Source organism: Rhinatrema bivittatum, chromosome 8 (genome assembly GCF_901001135.1).
Source record: "Rhinatrema bivittatum chromosome 8, aRhiBiv1.1, whole genome shotgun sequence".
Taxonomy (NCBI): domain Eukaryota; kingdom Metazoa; phylum Chordata; class Amphibia; order Gymnophiona; family Rhinatrematidae; genus Rhinatrema; species Rhinatrema bivittatum.
Genome location: NC_042622.1, coordinates 27,428,789 through 27,445,936, shown reverse-complemented (window position 1 = coordinate 27,445,936; position 17,148 = coordinate 27,428,789). Strand labels below are relative to the sequence as shown.

Below are 17,148 nucleotides of genomic sequence, written 5' to 3'. Positions count from 1 at the left end.
GAAAATGATCTGTGCTATTAAACATTCAAAATACAAAACAGGAAAGTAGCAAAGGACCCAAATGTATCAAAAAGATTGGACTGGATATCAGCCGGACAGTCGTGGGTTAGATTCTTGGCTTCGGTTTCTGCTTCTAGGACAGCCAGGGCTAGGAGAGCTACTGAATCAGAGCTCACAAACCACTGATGATGGAGGGTGCCAAATAACACTCCTATAGCAGTACCTACTGGATAGCTAAAGGGACACAAATTTAGAAGGCACGATGTGTAACTCTTAACCCCCCCAGGAGCTCAGAAACGTATGGAGAGAGAGAGAGAGAGAGTGTGTGTGAGAGAGAGCGAGAGAGAGTGTGTGTGAGAGAGTGTGAAAGAGAGAGAGTGTGTGTGTGTGAGAGAGAGAGAGCGAGAGTGTGTGAGAGCGAGAGAGAGTGTGTGTGTGTGTGTGTGTGTGTGTGTGTGTGAGAGAGAGAGAGTGTGAAAGAGAGAGAGAGGTAAGAAGAAAGAAAGTAAGGAATAGTCCTGGATGTTGTGCATGTTAAGTTCCCCCACACCTCTCTCCCTCCCTCCCACAATGTCTGTATTTTTACTTAGGCAACCTGATCCATAGCCCTGACAGCCTCCTTTTGAAGCAGTCAGGCCCTGCTGTGGGGAATGAGTGAGCTACCTGCCATGGACCAAATAAGAGCAGAATGAAAAAAAGAGAACCAAAGTCTTCCAAGAAGACATCACAGCACTCAACTTTATATTTAAGTAATGTATAAACAAAAAAGTACAAGATACTCGTCTTTGCCCTGTATGACTACGGAGCAAAATTTGCATTTTCTTGACAAACTGATGTCATTATAGTGCAACTTTTATTCCATACTGGCAGAACGATGTATCTTGTAGTTTGCAGAGAAGGCTGAATTAATATGAAATAATGTCTCCAGATCTCTCCATGTGAATCCAGCGGTAAACACTGGAGGCTAACATCTCAACGTTAAAATGCTGTTTCAAATATAGCAAGTGTTCCACTTTCCCCAGAAATGTATCTTAAAAGAACCCTGTGATTTAAAGTGCAAAACAAAAACAAAAAATGCTTATTGGATTGCGCACTAGGTCGCCTCTGCCTCCTTTTACAGATTTTTCTAAGAGCTCCTTAGAATGTGGTAAACTTTATTCAAAAGGCACGTGTGAATAGGATGTGCGAATAATGAAGGGGAAGCAGCTATTCCTTTTCAAATTTAGACGCTGCTGATCATATTATGAAGCCACTACCTTCCTGCCTGCGAGTGTCACGAGTAGACAAACCCTTAGACAGCAGCCTGACCCTGTACCGCGGGTGGAACCGTGATCAGTAACAGTTTGAACGCCCTCCCAAGAGTGGTGGTGGTGGCGGCCATGTGAGCCCAGAGCAGGAAAATAAACACAGAAGCTGACGGCACCTGCTAGACCTAACAGATTTATGCAGGCGTGAGCTTTTCAGGACGAGAGTCCAGCAGGTGCATCTGGCTGAAGTGGATTCGTCCTCGTGAGATCAGGCCCTCCTTAAATTTATTAGTCAGGTGCCACCGGACTCTGTGTCAATTTATTGCTAGGATGGGAAAACAACAAAGCCCATGCTTTTCCTATCTTGCGACTGATTATAAATAAGGCGAATCCCTTAACCTGGGTGTGCATTTATTTTTCTAAGTTGTTTTAACTGTGTTTTCTAGCTAAGCACAGAAGTATAAAATATGGTGGTAGATTAAGAGCCCAAGGACCATCTAATCTCTTTTACCTTCCTGTTGCTGAGGGTTGACCCTGGGGGAAGGCCATCCCCTCTCCTACCAGCACAAGCTTCTCCCGCCCCCACTGTAATGCTGCACCTCATCCCCACACTGCCTGATACACTCTCCTCCACCATAAATGCCTCTCTCTTCACCCCTCCCCCCGGCACACTTATGCCTTTCTTCTTCCCTCCCCCCTGCAGCCTTTCTCTTCTCCTCTCCCCCTGCACACTTATGCTTCTCCCCTCCCCCTGCACACTTATGCCTTTCTTCTCCCCTCCCCCTGCACACTTATGGGCCCCCCCCCTTTTTTCTTCTCCTTCTTCCCTCCCCACGCAACACTTATGCCTTTCTTCTCTTCTCCCCCCTGCACACTTATGCCTTTTTTCTGCTGTCTCCCAAACTCCCCCCCCCGCACACTTATGCCTTTCTTCTCTTCTCCCCTCCCCCCCGCACACTTATGCCTTTCTTCTCTTCTCCCCCCTGCACACTTATGCCTTTCTTCTCCCCTCCCCCTGCACACTTATGCCTTTCTTCTCTTCTCCCCTCCCCCCCGCACACTTATGCCTTTCTTCTCTTCTCCCCCCTGCACACTTATGCCTTTCTTCTCCCCTCCCCCCCGCACACTTATGCCTTTCTTCTCTTCTCCCCCCTGCACCCTGAAGCCTTTTCTTCTTCACTCCCCCTGCCACCACACCTGCACCAACTTATGGCCTTTCGTCTCTTCCCTCCCCCCCCCACGCACCACTTACTGCCTTTTCTTCTCTTCTCCACCTCACACAGCAACCACTTATGGCCGTTTTTCTTCTTCTTCCCCCCCGCCACCACTTCTGCCTTTTCTTCTCTTCTCCCCTCCCCCCGCACACTTATGCCTTTCTTCTCTTCTCCCCCCCGCACACTTATGCCTTTCTTCTCTTCTCCCCCTACCCCCCCCGCACACTTATGCCTTTCTTCTCTTCTCCCCTACCCCCCGCACACTTATGCCTTTCTTCTCTTCTCCCCTCCCCCCGCACACTTATGCCTTTCTTCTCTTCTCCCCCCCCCTCCCCCCCTCCCCCCCGCACACTTATGCCTTTCTTCTCTTCTCCCCCCCCCCCCGCACACTTATGCCTTTCTTCTCTTCTTCCCCCCCCCCGCACACTTATGCCTTTCTTCTCTTCTCCCCTCTCCCCCGCACACTTATGCCTTTCTTCTCCCTCCCCCCCGCACACTTATGCCTTTCTTCTCTTCTCTCCCCTCCCCCCCCCCCCGCACACTTATGCCTTTCTTCTCTTCTCCCCTCCCCCCCGCACACTTATGCCTTTCTTCTCTTCTCCCCTACCCCTCTTCTCCCTACCCCCCCCCCCCCCCCCTTCCCCCCCCCCCCTCCCCCCCCCCCCCTCCCCCCCCCCCCGCACACTTATGCCTTTCTTCTCTTCTCCCCTACCCCCCCCTGCACACTTATGCCTTTCTTCTCTTCTCCCCCCCCCCCCCCCCGCACACTTATGCCTTTCTTCTCTTCTCCCCTACCCCCCCCCGCACACTTATGCCTTTCTTCTCTTCTCCCCTACCCCCCCCCCCGCACACTTATGCCTTTCTTCTCTTCTCCCCTCCCCCCCCCCCGCACACTTATGCCTTTCTTCTCTTCTCCCCTCCCCCCCCCCCCCGCACACTTATGCCTTTCTTCTCCCCCCCCCCCCCCGCACACTTATGCCTTTCTTCTCCCCCCCCCCCCCCCGCACACTTATGCCTTTCTTCTCCCCCCCCCCCCCCCGCACACTTATGCCTTTCTCTTTCACCCCCCCCCTAGCTACGATTCTCTTCCCCACTGACAGAAGAGGAGCACCACTTTCAACCTTCCTCTTCCTTCTCCTTTGTCTGCTTCAATCTGAAGTGTGGATTGCGGAAGGACCTCCAGCCCCAGGCTGCAGACTTCAGGGTGAAGCTGACAGAGGAGGCAGATACAGCTAAAAAGAGCTGCTCTCCTTCTGCTGCTGGGAAGGAAGGGGTTAGGAGGAGGTGGAGGAGGAACGCACTGCTGTAAGCGTGTGAAAGGAGGCTCCCCCTACCTGAGCACAGCACAACACTGATTTTGCAACAGGCAGGGCTGAAGGCGTACGGAAAGGCTCACTTGCTTCCAGACGTGCAGTGTCCTACCCTAGGGAGAGCCCTGCTGTTTCTCTATCAAAGTCCTGGGTTAGATTCCTGGCTCAGGCCCTGCTTGTTCATTCCGGGTTTACCTTCACTTCTCCACTGGTAAGTATCCTCTCGTGGAGACTGCACTACGTAGGGGACCTGGCACAGCTTTACAGAGCCTCTCACACCCCAATCCAGCTCCCCTCACTGCTTGAAATGAGTTAGGTGCTCTCAGTCCAGTTCTGGATTGCATGTGTAGCCTCTATCAGGCTTTCTACAGGTCTGCGAATGCATTCTGCTGCCACTGATTTGGGATAAGGGGACCAACCAGTATCCTCTTGGCTTATGCCATACTCGCTGGCTGGAGTGTTATTTGACTGACATCAGCAAAACCAGGCACATTTTGCATGACAGCAGATCCCTCTTCTGCATTTAAAAAAAAAAAAATCACGTTTGGGGGTCATTGATGTCAGCTCTACCAAAAAAAAAAAAAGTCTCATCACCAAATAAAAAAAACATTTTCAATTTAATTTCTTATCCAGTATACTGAATAGTAAATGCACTACTCAGAGTTATAACTGGCGATGAGTTTCCAGAGGATGTGTTTTTCTTCCTTTGTTTTCTGGTTGTAAAAGGGTTTCTTTAATCGTGGACCCATGTCTTGCAACGGTTCGGTTGCAAGCCATTCATAATGAGCTACACAAAGTGCAAAGGATGTTTTCCATATTGGAAATTTTCTGTTCTTGTGAGCACAATCTAATTAGTTTCATCTTCGACACAAACCTGTTTATTATGGTTTTAATTGCTTCAAATAGTGAAAATAAAATCTAAAAATGTTTTTAATAATAATAATTAGAAAGCTGTCCTGAGAGAGGATAGTGTGCACTAGCCTGGTAAAAAAAAAAAAAAAAGGATTGACTTAGCAGTTCATTATGACATGGACCCTGCTGAAAACTCTTCCAGCCATACATACAAGGACAACCTAAAGAATTTACATTTCAACCATAATTATCTTTACAAGAGGTGTACGTTAACTTGGGCTCACGCAAATCTTGGGAAGAGGAAACGTACAATACAAATATCCTAATAGCCTTCAGGCTTTTTTTCTGTACTTTTAACTTTTCTTCTTTTTTTTTTAAATGTGCCTTCACACAGCCCATCATGGGTGTGTTTTGTTATGGAGGGTGTTTCTGTTTTGTTTTGGGTTTTTTTTTTTAAGGTAACTTTTTGATTTGGGGTTAATGAATTTAAAAGTTGCGAAAGGTGCCAGACCAGACCTGACCTGACCACACTGGAAACCGAAGCCCTCCATTTAAGCCACAGAACCCAGGGGTAGCACGAGCTTTCCCCTCCCACAACGCTGTCTTGCCAACGCGCCTCTGCACTGTTCTGGAGGGAGCACCTCTGGGTAATTCAATCTCCATGCCTGGGCTGTATTTAGCCCCTGCGTTGAGATTGCCCACCCTGGTGCCAGTTAGTGCCCAATAGCCAAAGATTGTATGGGTTTTTTTTTTTTTGTTTTTTTTAAAGTAATTTAGACACCTGCTGAGTGGAAACTGGATGGAGACCCACCACACTTGGGTCGCCACTAAAATGTCAGTTATAGATAGCAGCTGACTGCAGGCATGCGACATGATAATCTAATCAGAGTAATGTAAAAGTACAAATATGGTTTTCCTTCAGCCCCCATGAGCGGGACCTTATCTCTTGTTGTAGTAATAAGACAAACAGAAGCCAACAAGAATCTTTCCTACCAGCCCCCAAAATATGCAAAAGACAAAATTACTTTACTCTTCCGCCATTTCTAACTCTTAATAAATCTGCCACACATACATTCATGTCTTTTTTTTTTTGTTTGTTTGCGCAGCTACAGAAAACACGAGGATTTTCCTTTGTTATAGTTAGGTCCCTTTCTTTTTTTTTTTTCTTCAACAAAATATTCCAAAATAAAACATCTTCATTCACTTGTAAGAGGAGCCCATGTACAGAAAAAGGTTTGTATCAGGTAGCAGAGGGAATCATAGTGGGGGGACAACGACAGGTATTTGGAAATTGCATTTGATGTATAATATTTCTGATCTGTTGCAAACTACTCTGAGCAATCCTTTGGAATTGAAAAGGCAGGGTGGAAATGTACATATGGAAGCAGAAAACATTATCTATCTCAAGCCATTAAGAGTAGGCCCTTATAAAAGCCCAGCATGCCCTGGCAGGAAGGCTAGACTAGAATAAAAGGTCTCCATCACAATGTTATAAAGTGTGAGGTTCAGGGTTGTTTTTTTGGGTTGTTTTTTTTTAATAATTGTGGCGTGATAAGGAGATCATGCTTTCCCACAGTGTAATAAATTCTCGCCTGCCAACTTGCTCATTAAATTTAGCAGAGCTGGAGAGCTGGCAGCAGGGGTACTATTGACAGACTTCTGCCCGCACATGACTGGCGCTCTCAGGCAGACCTGCTCACTATTCCTCGGCGGGGGGGGGGATCCCTTCTCGGTTGACTGCCAACAGCTGGTCAACTCCGCTCCGACCGATGACCAGCAGCACAAGTCTACTGAGGAGAAGCAAAGTGCTAAAGCCCTGATTTTATTACACTTGCCTCCTCACCACCCTCTTAGACAGAGACTAGGAAAAAGTCTTAGTAAGCAACCATGAATGTATGTATATATATATATATATATATATATATATATATATATATATATATATATATATATATATAATAAAAATAAAACACACCCTCCCTTCGCAGAACAAACAAACAAACCGTAAACCGGAATTGTGGAAGTACAATAACTGATCAATTTCTGGTTGACCTTCAGAGGTTCACGGAATATTATGCAACAAGGAACTATTGCGGCACCCTCTGCCAATGATATTTAAAAATGAACAAACGAACATCCAGCCATGCTCTCAATCTCACAAGAGCGGCAGGGGACGAGAGCCGAGCCAAAAGCAAGTTGCAGCAAGTGCCCTTTAAATATCTGCCTGCCGGGTGCCCAGGATTAAACAGCAGGCATCGATATTGCACGGTTCTCTAGGTGGTGGTACTCTCTGACTGTTTAGGGGGGGCAGGCTGCTGAAATAATTCTAGCACAGCAATAAAAGGGCTGCTGCCTTCTAAGGGTTAACACGAAAACCAAACACAGGTACCCAAGCGACCTCCTCCCGGGCTCGCCAGCCGAACAATGAGCCAGTGTCTGCAGCGATCACAAACCTTCTATGGGCTTTAAATAATCGTAATCAAAGAGCATGGAGAAGTCCAGCTCGTCCTCCGAGCTGGCATGTCGCTGCGTGCCGTCGGGGTCCCCCTGCGCGTCGGGGTCCGCTTCTTTGTGAATGTAGCTCATTTCTACTCGGACAAATCCGTTTGGCAGGAGGAGGAGGATAAAATGAAAATAAAGTAAGTCACACTGTCTCTTTCCAAAGGGGAGAGAAAAAAAATATATGGTTTTCAAAAAAGCAATTCAAAGTGCACGAGGGAAGGGGGTGGGTGGGTGGAAACCCCCTAACCCCTTTGGGATCACCTGATCGGACTGGTAAAAAAAAAAAAAAAAACAAACGAAACACCTGATCCGGGCGGCCTGGCAAAGCGCTAAAAAACTAAAAATCATCCGACGGGGCAAGCGAAAGGTGAAAGTAGAAGGCGAGTGGCTGGAGCGGCGCGCGGGCGAGGCTCAGCGACAGCGCGCGAGCCGCTGAGTCGGCCCCGACTTCCTGTTTGCAGAAGCCACCTGCGGCCGCGGGGCGGGGCTCCGGGAGCAGCGGGGCCCGCCCCCGGCCGACCCTCCCTCGCCGGCACACGGAGACCTCGGCCATGGGAGGACAGCGGTGTAATCGGGGCCTGTAAGCGTTCATCCACCCTGGAGCAAGGGCAGTGCACTGCTGCTGAAAATGTGCTAACCTTGAGTGCCTTTCTAAATGGCTGAGGTAGGCATACGGTAGTTGTTAAAAAAAAAAAACACCCCAGCAACACCAACCCACTGTCCTTATGCTTATTAGGAAAAAAATATTTTAGGTGAATTACAAGGAACTGGAAGTTCTTTGGAAGCAGAGGTCTTTGCTCCTGGTGCCAGCTTGGCATCCACGCAAAACTGACCCAAACCAGAGACACTTTTCAGATAAAGAAAAAAAAAAAGTATAATAAATCTAGGAGGGCCCAGGAGCACTAGAAGGGGGCTTCATGTACTTTCTTTAACCCCATTGCAGGACAAGGATTTGGTTCCAGCACAGGCATCGCGGGTTCGGAGAAGCCAGGGCCTGTTGCGCTTTCCTTTCCAGGATGACAGTCAGTGCCACTTTTCTGAAGCCAGCATGAAAGAGCAGCAGATTACGCCCCACATTCATGCCAAGGAAATTCTCAGGAGCCCCACTCGTTACTGCCTCCAGTGCTGGAGTCTTCCTGGCCAGAGGAGACAAAACAGTTTGCAGCCTGACTGGGGGCCTAGGAATGTGCAGGCACGAAACTTTGGGCTTTTTTTGTTTGTTTTTTTTCTGGGGCAGAGGAATATTTGTTTTTTTAATTATTTGTATGTGTATTTTGGTTTAGTTTATATGGGTGAACCAAAATAAACATTACCCCCCCCCCCCAAAAAAAAACAAACCAGAGCCTCCCTGGGTTTTTGCCAGCTCTCCCACGTCCTTCCGACCCTTCCCATCCCCACCCCCACCAAAAGCTGGGGCCCTACTAAGCTGCACTAAAGCCAAACCCAATCAGGGCCTCCTGGGGCCCCTCTGTATCCCACCCCCGGCAACCTATGGCCATAAAAATAAAATGGCACCAGCCTGCCCTCAAACCAGGGCCAGTCGGTACCATTTTTAAAGGGATTCAGGTGGGACAGAAGTCACTGGGGAATGCTCCTGCCCCTTTCTTCCTGCAAGACCCCCCCCCCCCACCGAAGAGGTAAAGTGGTGGTGGTCAGGGAGCTCCCTGGCTTCAGCTCTTTTGCAAGGGGTGGGGGTGGAGAGTTGGAGGAATCCAGGCAGCTGGCCCCGTTTTTAAAAGGACACTGATAGGGCAGGAGCGACTGGGGATGGGATCCTACCTCTTTCTTCCTGCCTCACAGAAGAAGTAAGGGGGTGACAGAAGGCCAAGGGGGCTTTCTTTTTTGATTTCTCTGCAAATAGTATTAACTGTTTGCTAACAGCATGCACTATTTTTTTAAATGAAAATACCTGAAAAGTTTTGGGGTCTTTGGACCCAGCAGCGTTGCAGTTGTTTTGAAATGAACAGAACCGAAAATGGCCATTTTCGGTTTGGATGCCTTATTCATTTTGAACGCATGCACACCCCTAATTGGGAACTCACCTCCACTGGGACTGGTTCCTGTTTTCCCTCGGTGGTGTTTCCCCCTTGGATCATCCGTTCTAGAGCAGTTTAGGCTTCTTCTGAAAAAAGCGCTTGTGAGTGATTAATTAATACAGAATTGCTCATCTGCGCGGAAGCTACAGAGGGAAGGATCACAGTATCCCATTCAGCACGCGAAAGAGACACTGGTCTCAGGCCAGTTCTGGAGGGCCATGCAGCAAAAGCAGCCACCCCCCTGGCACCCGTCAGATCCTTATGAACCCGTGAATTCTGCTGCCTGCCTCACTAGTGACTTGTGACAAGGACACAAAGAGAGAGAATGACTTGAGGGCTCTGTATGTGTTTCGGTGGAATATGTACACAGTAGAGGCTTCAAGTCTTCAAACGGCTGCTAATTCAGCCCCTTTTAGTGCACGTATTTTTTTCTCTGTGATTACAGTCAGGAAGATTTTGCATATGTATGGAAGATACTTTCTACATATCCCAGGAAATGGATCCCCTGAGTGACTATGAGAGTGCCCAGGATTGCTTTTCCGGAAACCTAAACAGAATTAAACGAGCATTCCAGTAATTAAGGCTAACACTCGGCGCCACTGCTTACAAGTCCAAAACATGGTAATTTAGCCCCTCTTTGTGTCCATTACTATGTGTCTCACACATGCATGCATATTTTTCTTAAGCAAATATAAAATTTTGATCTTCAGCCATGGTAATTTTGTAGAAGCAGGCTCCCAGCTTAGCTCATTTCCAGTGGCCAAGACAATTTAGAAGATGAAGCATGGGCCTCCTCTCCATGCAGTCTTAATTTTGAATTCTGCCCGAGGTTTACAATGAAATTACTTCAGGGGCCTGAGCTCAAATGCTCAAATTACAAAACTACAGCCTCCCACTTTAGGGGACTGCTTCGTAATTGGCAGTATCTGAGAAAAGGCCAGAAGCCTGAGCCAGGATAAGGACAGGAACAGCAAAACAAAGCAGGCCTCTCTAACAGGCCGTTGCAATAAAATCTGCGGGACAACCGGCGTTCCGAGGCAAGCACCTGCGCTCCCGACGAGCGCCCAGGCACCCTTCCTGGGTGTACAATTTTGTATTTAAATTAGGTCCGACAACCGATGCTTAATTTTACCGGCGTCAGTTTTCGCACCCGCTGTCAGCTACGGGTTTGGAAAATGGACGCTGGCAAAATTGAGCATCCGTTTTCAAACCCGCCAACTGGCGGGCAGATTTTTTTTTTTTTTGGGTGGGGGGCCTCCGACTTAATTTAGAAGATGATATTAAGTCGGAGGGTGTACAGAAAAGCATTTTTTTTCTGCTTTTCTGTACACTTTCCTGGTGCTTTCTGTGGTTAACGCCTGCCTTTGGGCAGGCGTTAATTTCTGAGAGTAAAATATGCAACTTGGCTGCACATTTTACTTTTAGTATCCTGGGCGACTAACTAATAGGCTCATCAATGCGCATTTGCATGTGATGAGCGCTATTAGTTTTCGCGAGGTTGGCCACGCATTTTCAAGGTGGTATTACCCCTTACAGTATAAGGGGTCACCCCTATGCCTTCTGTTAAGGGTAGTAACTGCCACTCCGTGCGGGTCACCCCCATGCCTTCTGTTAAGGGTAGTAACTGCCGCTCCATGTGGGCTACCCTCATGCCTTCTGTTAAGGGTAGTAACTGCCGCTCCGTGCGGGTCACCCCCATGCCTTCTGTTAAGGGTAGTAACTGCCACTCCGTGCGGGTCACCCCCATGCCTTACAGTATAAGGGGTAATAGACCCGTGTCGAAAATGCGCAGTCAAACGGGTGCTGAACGGTGCGCGAATGGGCCTGTCAATAAGATCTGTGGTCATTAAGAGAGCGCCATGTGAAAGTGAGAGTGCATTAACAATTTGATTTTTAGATTGCTTATCTTTAAATTTTTGGCTCTTAGTGCGTCTCATTAAAAATCCAGTGGCGGGAATCCCAACAAACACTGCTCAAGTTTTCATAAACCTTTTTTGCCAGTGCCGTTAAATGTCCCAAGTAATCACTTCCTGTGAACACCCCTAAATTTTGTGCTTACCCAGCGTAAGGCTACAGACGCCTTACTCTGCAAACCCACTCTTGCAGAGGGTGTTGGTACGGCCATCAAACCTCCGAAAAGGCTGGCATAACAGTCATGGAGAGGCCGGGCTTACCGCCCTCAAATCGGCAGCCCGGCTGCAGAAGGCTTCCACGAAGCTGCCATGGTCATAGCACGAACAACAGTGAACATCATTTGAACAAATATGAGAGGGCAGTCCTGGGAGCAGGGTTGGGGGGGGGGGGGTCGGGTGGAGGATCTGAGGGGGGAGTTGATGTTGGTTTGGGTATTGAGCATCTGAGAAGCTCATCTACACGGTGATGGAGAGCAAGCGAGGAAGGCAGCTGAGCGCACTTGATAGCCCAGCTGCCATCATTTGGCTGGTAGCAGAGGTCCGGGCTGCATGGTTTTATGGCAGGCGCAGATGTATTAATACCGATAAACATTACATTCATTTTCCGAAGGCGCTCTCAGATACAGCACCGTGTGTGCAAGCCTAGTAGCATGGGCAACACTCGGTGAAAAATTCACATCCTCCTCATGTTTCATAACAACTTTGGTCAAATATTTGTCCTGCGAATGGCAAAATGTCGGCCTCTGGAAGCTGTCCTCGGGCGCAGAATACGCTAGCGTAAAACATTTTTTTGTAGCATGCGATGCGGCTCAGTGCAGCCTGGGTAATTTCCTTGGATGAAAGCAACATTTCATTTTAGTCCTCACGCATGAAGGGGAAGACAATGTTAAGAACGAGATGAGTTATTTCGTCATCGGGGCAGCTCAACTTGCAATTACAAATTCCTAAAAAGCTGCCTAAAGCCACTGATAATTGCCCATGCCGGAGATAACATTTGAGACCGCCATAAAGAACGCTTGTGGAGCTGGGCATTGACTAGATGAGTACAGGAAGGCAATTAACATCTTTTTTTTTTTCTATTATTTCGTTTTTTTTCACTGCCTTTCCTTGAAGCTCGAGGCGGGGTGTACAGTTCCTAAAACAAAGATATCAATTCAATAGCTAGCTGTACAAAATGGGTCATCTCCCCCTCCATCTGCAAAGTATTCAGTCCTCCATCAGCAGAAGCTGACACCCCTAGAGAGTGCTACTTAAAAAAAAAAAATAAGAGCTGCTGAAGGCCTCTGTATTACATTTCAAAGTCCAAAAAAATTATGCCTAAGACTACATTTATCTGGGAGGCAGCCCAGAATCCCACAGGCCACGCCTTGCATCTCTCATGCAGTTTGAGAAACGACTGTATAGTGGCCTGTACATCTCCGGATGAGGAGCCTCCTGCATGGCTCAGGAGTTCGGCAGCCTGTAGGCCACAGAGAGTATGAGGTCAACGGTGACGATCGTCCCAGCCTGCACAATGAGATTCAATGTTTCTGTTATTTTTTTGGGTGGGGGAAAAAAATTCACTAGTCTGGTGTGAACCAGAGAAACAGAGTTAACTTAGTAAGTGGTGCACCCAGTTTGCCCAGCGAATTGCTTAGGGCAGTAACTGCCGCTCTGTGCGGGTCACCCCCATGCCTTCTGTTAAGGGCAGTAACTGCCGCTCTGTGCGGGTCACCCCCAGGCCTTCTGTTAAGGGTAGTAACTGCCGCTCCGTGCAGGTCACCCCCATGCCTTCTGTTAAGGGTAGTAACTGCCGCTCCATGTGGGCTACCCTCATGCCTTCTGTTAAGGGTAGTAACTGCCGCTCCGTGCAGGTCACCCCCATGCCTTCTGTTAAGGGTAGTAACTGCCGCTCCGTGCGGGTCACCCCCATGCCTTCTGTTAAGGGTAGTAACTGCCGCTCCATGTGGGCTACCCTCATGCCTTCTGTTAAGGGTAGTAACTGCCGCTCCGTGCAGGTCACCCCCATGCCTTCTGTTAAGGGTAGTAACTGCCGCTCCATGTGGGCTACCCTCATGCCTTCTGTTAAGGGCAGTAACTGCCGCTCCGTGCAGGTCACCCCCATGCCTTCTGTTAAGGGTAGTAACTGCCGCTCCATGTGGGCTACCCTCATGCCTTCTGTTAAGGGTAGTAACTGCCGCTCCGTGCAGGTCACCCCCATGCCTTCTGTTAAGGGTAGTAACTGCCGCTCCATGTGGGCTACCCTCATGCCTTCTGTTAAGGGTAGTAACTGTCGCTCCGTGCAGGTCACCCCCATGCCTTCTGTTAAGGGTAGTAACTGCCGCTCCATGTGGGCTACCCTCATGCCTTCTGTTAAGGGTAGTAACTGCCGCTCCGTGCAGGTCACCCCCATGCCTTCTGTTAAGGGTAGTAACTGCCGCTCCATGTAGGTTACCACCATTCATTAATGGCAGTAACTGCTGCTCCATGCAGGTCACCCCCAAGCCTTCTGTTAAGGGTAGTAACTGCCGCTCCATGTAGGTTACCACCATTCATTAATGGCAGTAACTGCTGCTCCATGCTGGTTACCCCCAGGCCTTCTGTTAAGGGCAGTAACTGCCGCTCTGTGCCGGTTACCCCCATGCCTTCTGTTAAGGGTAGTAACTGCCACTCCATGTGGGCTACCCTCATGCCTTCTGTTAAGGGTAGTAAGTGCCGCTCCATGTAGATTACCCCCATGCCTTCTGTTAAGGGTAGTAACTGCCACTCCGTGCGGGTCACCCCCATGCCTTCTGTTAAGGGTAGTAACTGCCACTCCATGTGGGCTACCCTCATGCCTTCTGTTAAGGGTAGTAAGTGCCGCTCCATGTAGATTACCCCCATGCCTTCTGTTAAGGGTAGTAACTGCCACTCTGTGCGGGTCACCCCCATGCCTTCTGTTAAGGGTAGTAACTGCCACTCTGTGCGGGTCACCCCCAGGCCTTCTGTTAAGGGTAGTAACTGCCACTCTGTGCGGGTCACCCCCATGCCTTCTGTTAAGGACAGTAACTGCTGCTCCGTGCGGGTCACCCCCAAGCCTTCTGTTAAGGGTAGTAACTGCCGCTCCATGTAGGTTACCACCATTCATTAATGGCAGTAACTGCTGCTCCATGCTGGTTACCCCCATGCCTTCTGTTAAGGGCAGTAACTGCCGCTCCGTGCGGGTCACCCCCATGCCTTCTGTTAAGGGTAGTAACTGCCGCTCTGTAAAAGTTGCCCCCATGTAGAAATGTTGCACTTAAAATGAACTCCCATTTCTTAATTTCTGTCCTTTAGCCACGAGGGAAAGAAATGAAGAAACGGGGAAACCTGTTTCAGTTTCACGTTTAGTTATGTATAATTTATTGTTTCTGGGTAGTTAATACCCCACAGAAAGAATGTAACATAGCTTTTAGGCATTTAGGGCGAGTGAGAAAATCGATTTAAACTGTATCCCCTAACCACCGCTTACCCCAGACCTTTGACTGTCTGCAATGTTTCAAGATCTAAGTTAGGGGTGGCCAAGAGCAGAGCCGTAGCCAGGCCAAGTGAAAAACTGCGCCCTCGCCCATTACACAAGACACGACGCCACGAGTTGGGAGACTTTGTTAAAGGTTTGTACAGCGATGCCCACGGGCAGTGCAAGGGTATCAGATGCCCTCCACCCATTCACACACAATTAAAATGCATGCATTTATAATAACATTTTACATGAAAAAGGACATTCAATGCACCGTCTTCTGAGGTAAAAATATGTATATTATATTTACATACACTGCTGAGGTGCAAACCAGAAAACCCTGCGAAAAACCAAGAGGCACTTTGAACTCATATGGTATTAGGCCTACTGTAGTGCGTCTTGGGCCTAGGCATGACCCTCAGAGAGCCGCAAAAATACAGAATTACAATGCAATAAACTTTCTGTATCAAAACAGCACTAACTGCCAGCACTCAAACAGCAACAACCCTGCCTATGAAAGTTAACACAGCAAACATTACACCAGGCCTAAAACACCAATACACCTCCTATCAGGAAAACAGAACAAGCCAAGCTGCTATAGATCCCTACATACAAACCAACTACACACTATGGAGTAGATTTTCTAAGGTGCGCGCGCGTCCATGTGCGCACACTTCCCAGCGCGCACACATGGATATGCCGATTTTATAACGTGCGCGCCGGCGCGTGCATGTTATAAAATCCAGGGGCCGCGCGCACATGCGCAATTCCCGCTCTGCGACACATCCCAGTCTTCCCCAGTTCCCTCCCAGTCTGCTCCAATTAAGGAGCGGACTGGGAGGGAACTTCCTTACCCCCTACCCTAGTCTCCCTTCCCTTCTCCTCTCCTCTCCACTCCCTAAACCCTATCTCCTACCTTTTTGTAATTTTATTTCATTGCTTACTGCTCTGTTGGAGCAGTAGCAACTTGCGTGCGCCATCAGTCCCTTCCCCGGTACAGCGGCAAATGGTCATTGTACCGGCCACCTCCAGCCCCGCCCCCTGACCGCCCCTTTCCTTTGGCCTGGCACTTCTGCGCGTAACTCCCGTTACGCACACCGCGCGCATTTTAGAAGGGGCCCAGCCACGTGCGTAATCCCCGTTTTCCCCGCAAGCACCTTTTTTAAAATCTACCTGTATTGGAACATCTCACTTCAGTCATACATGCAAAACACAGATAGACCCTCAAATACAGAATAAAGAGACCATAAAGTATAAACAGAAATGTACAGACAAAAACTGAACAGGAAACCACAAGAAGCCAAATTCTATATGAACTTCAACAATGGAAAAACAGAAGCATTACCATTCCTCATTAAACAGTAAAATTAGTAAAACCATACCAATAAAAAGAATAATTTGAAGGTAATGAATAAAAAGCATTCAAAAATTAAAAACTCACATACAAATTTTCCAACATCAATAAAATATTTCAAATAGCACATCCATTAAAACTAATAAGGATTTTAAAAAAATCCCCTGTTCTCCATATCTAGAACTTTTGATTTCTAGAAGCCCTAAAATTGTCATGGATTAGCAGGCAGAGAGGAAGTGGGGTCAGTCTGCCACACACATTCTCTCTCTCTCTCTCCTACACACATGCATGCTCTCTCTCTCTCTCTCTCCTACACACATGCATGCTCTCTCTCTCTCTCCTACACACATGCATGCTCTCTCACTCTCATACACAAGCTCTCTCTCTCTCTCTCCTACACACATGCATGCTCTCTCTCTCTCTCTCCTACACACATGCATGCTCTCTCACTCTCATACACAAGCTCTCTCTCTCTCTCCTACCCACATGCATGCTCTCTCTCTCTCCTACACACATGCATGCTTTCTCACTCTCATACACAAGCTCTCTCTCTCTCTCCCACACAGTCTTGCTCCCCTTCCCCCTACTCCCTAGCACTTTTGGCCCCAAAGCCCTCTCCCCTTTCAGACCCACAACACCCATCAGCCACCCCCTCTCCTCTTTCAGACACCAGGAATCTTATTCCCCAGACCCCTCTCCCCTTCCAGATCCCCCACTCCCCAGCAGTCTTGCTTCCCAGCCTTTTTTCCCCTCCCAGCCTCCCTACTGCCCAGAAGTCTCGTCACCCCTCCCACACCTTCGCACCCACAATCCCCTCACTCACCACCGGTGGCCAGTGCATGATTTCCTTAATGCTGCTCACCCCCACGTGCTACCACGGATCCTCTCATTCACCCTCCCTGCTCCTGAAGAATCAAAGGACCGGGCCTTGCAGTGCAGGCTGCTTCCTCCCTCCTAGCTGCTGGTGCTTGAATGAGGTCATCAGGTGCCGACAACCGAGAAGGAAGAAGCAGCCCGTGTTGCAAGGCCCCCATCCTCCCATTCTTCAGGAGCAGGGAAGGGTGAGTGAGGGGAACGCGGTAGCTTTCATGAAATCATGCGCCGTCCCACTGCCCCCCAACGAGGCTTCTCCCATTGTTGGCAGCCTCCCCGTTCCAACCCCTGTGAGTGGAAAAGCAGCACAGCTCCTCCAGAATCATCAGCCGTGGCCAGCGGGGCCGCGCTGCTTTCCCGCTTACTGCAGCCCCCTATGACGGCGGTGCT

At 48.7% G+C, this 17,148-nt stretch overlaps 1 protein-coding gene across 4 annotated transcripts in view; it reads right to left on the bottom strand.

The window, feature by feature from the left end:
* NFATC2 (nuclear factor of activated T cells 2) overlaps nt 1-7,440 on the bottom strand; it is a 176,327-nt gene extending 168,887 nt beyond the window's left edge. For all 4 annotated transcript variants that reach the window (XM_029611704.1, XM_029611703.1, XM_029611701.1 and 1 more), the window contains exon 1: nt 7,077-7,440. In XM_029611704.1, coding sequence (XP_029467564.1) covers nt 7,077-7,209 — 133 coding nt within the window. In that variant the 5' untranslated portion in view covers nt 7,210-7,440. The remainder of the gene's footprint in view (nt 1-7,076) is intronic.
* Nucleotides 7,441-17,148: the final 9,708 nt, after the last annotated feature.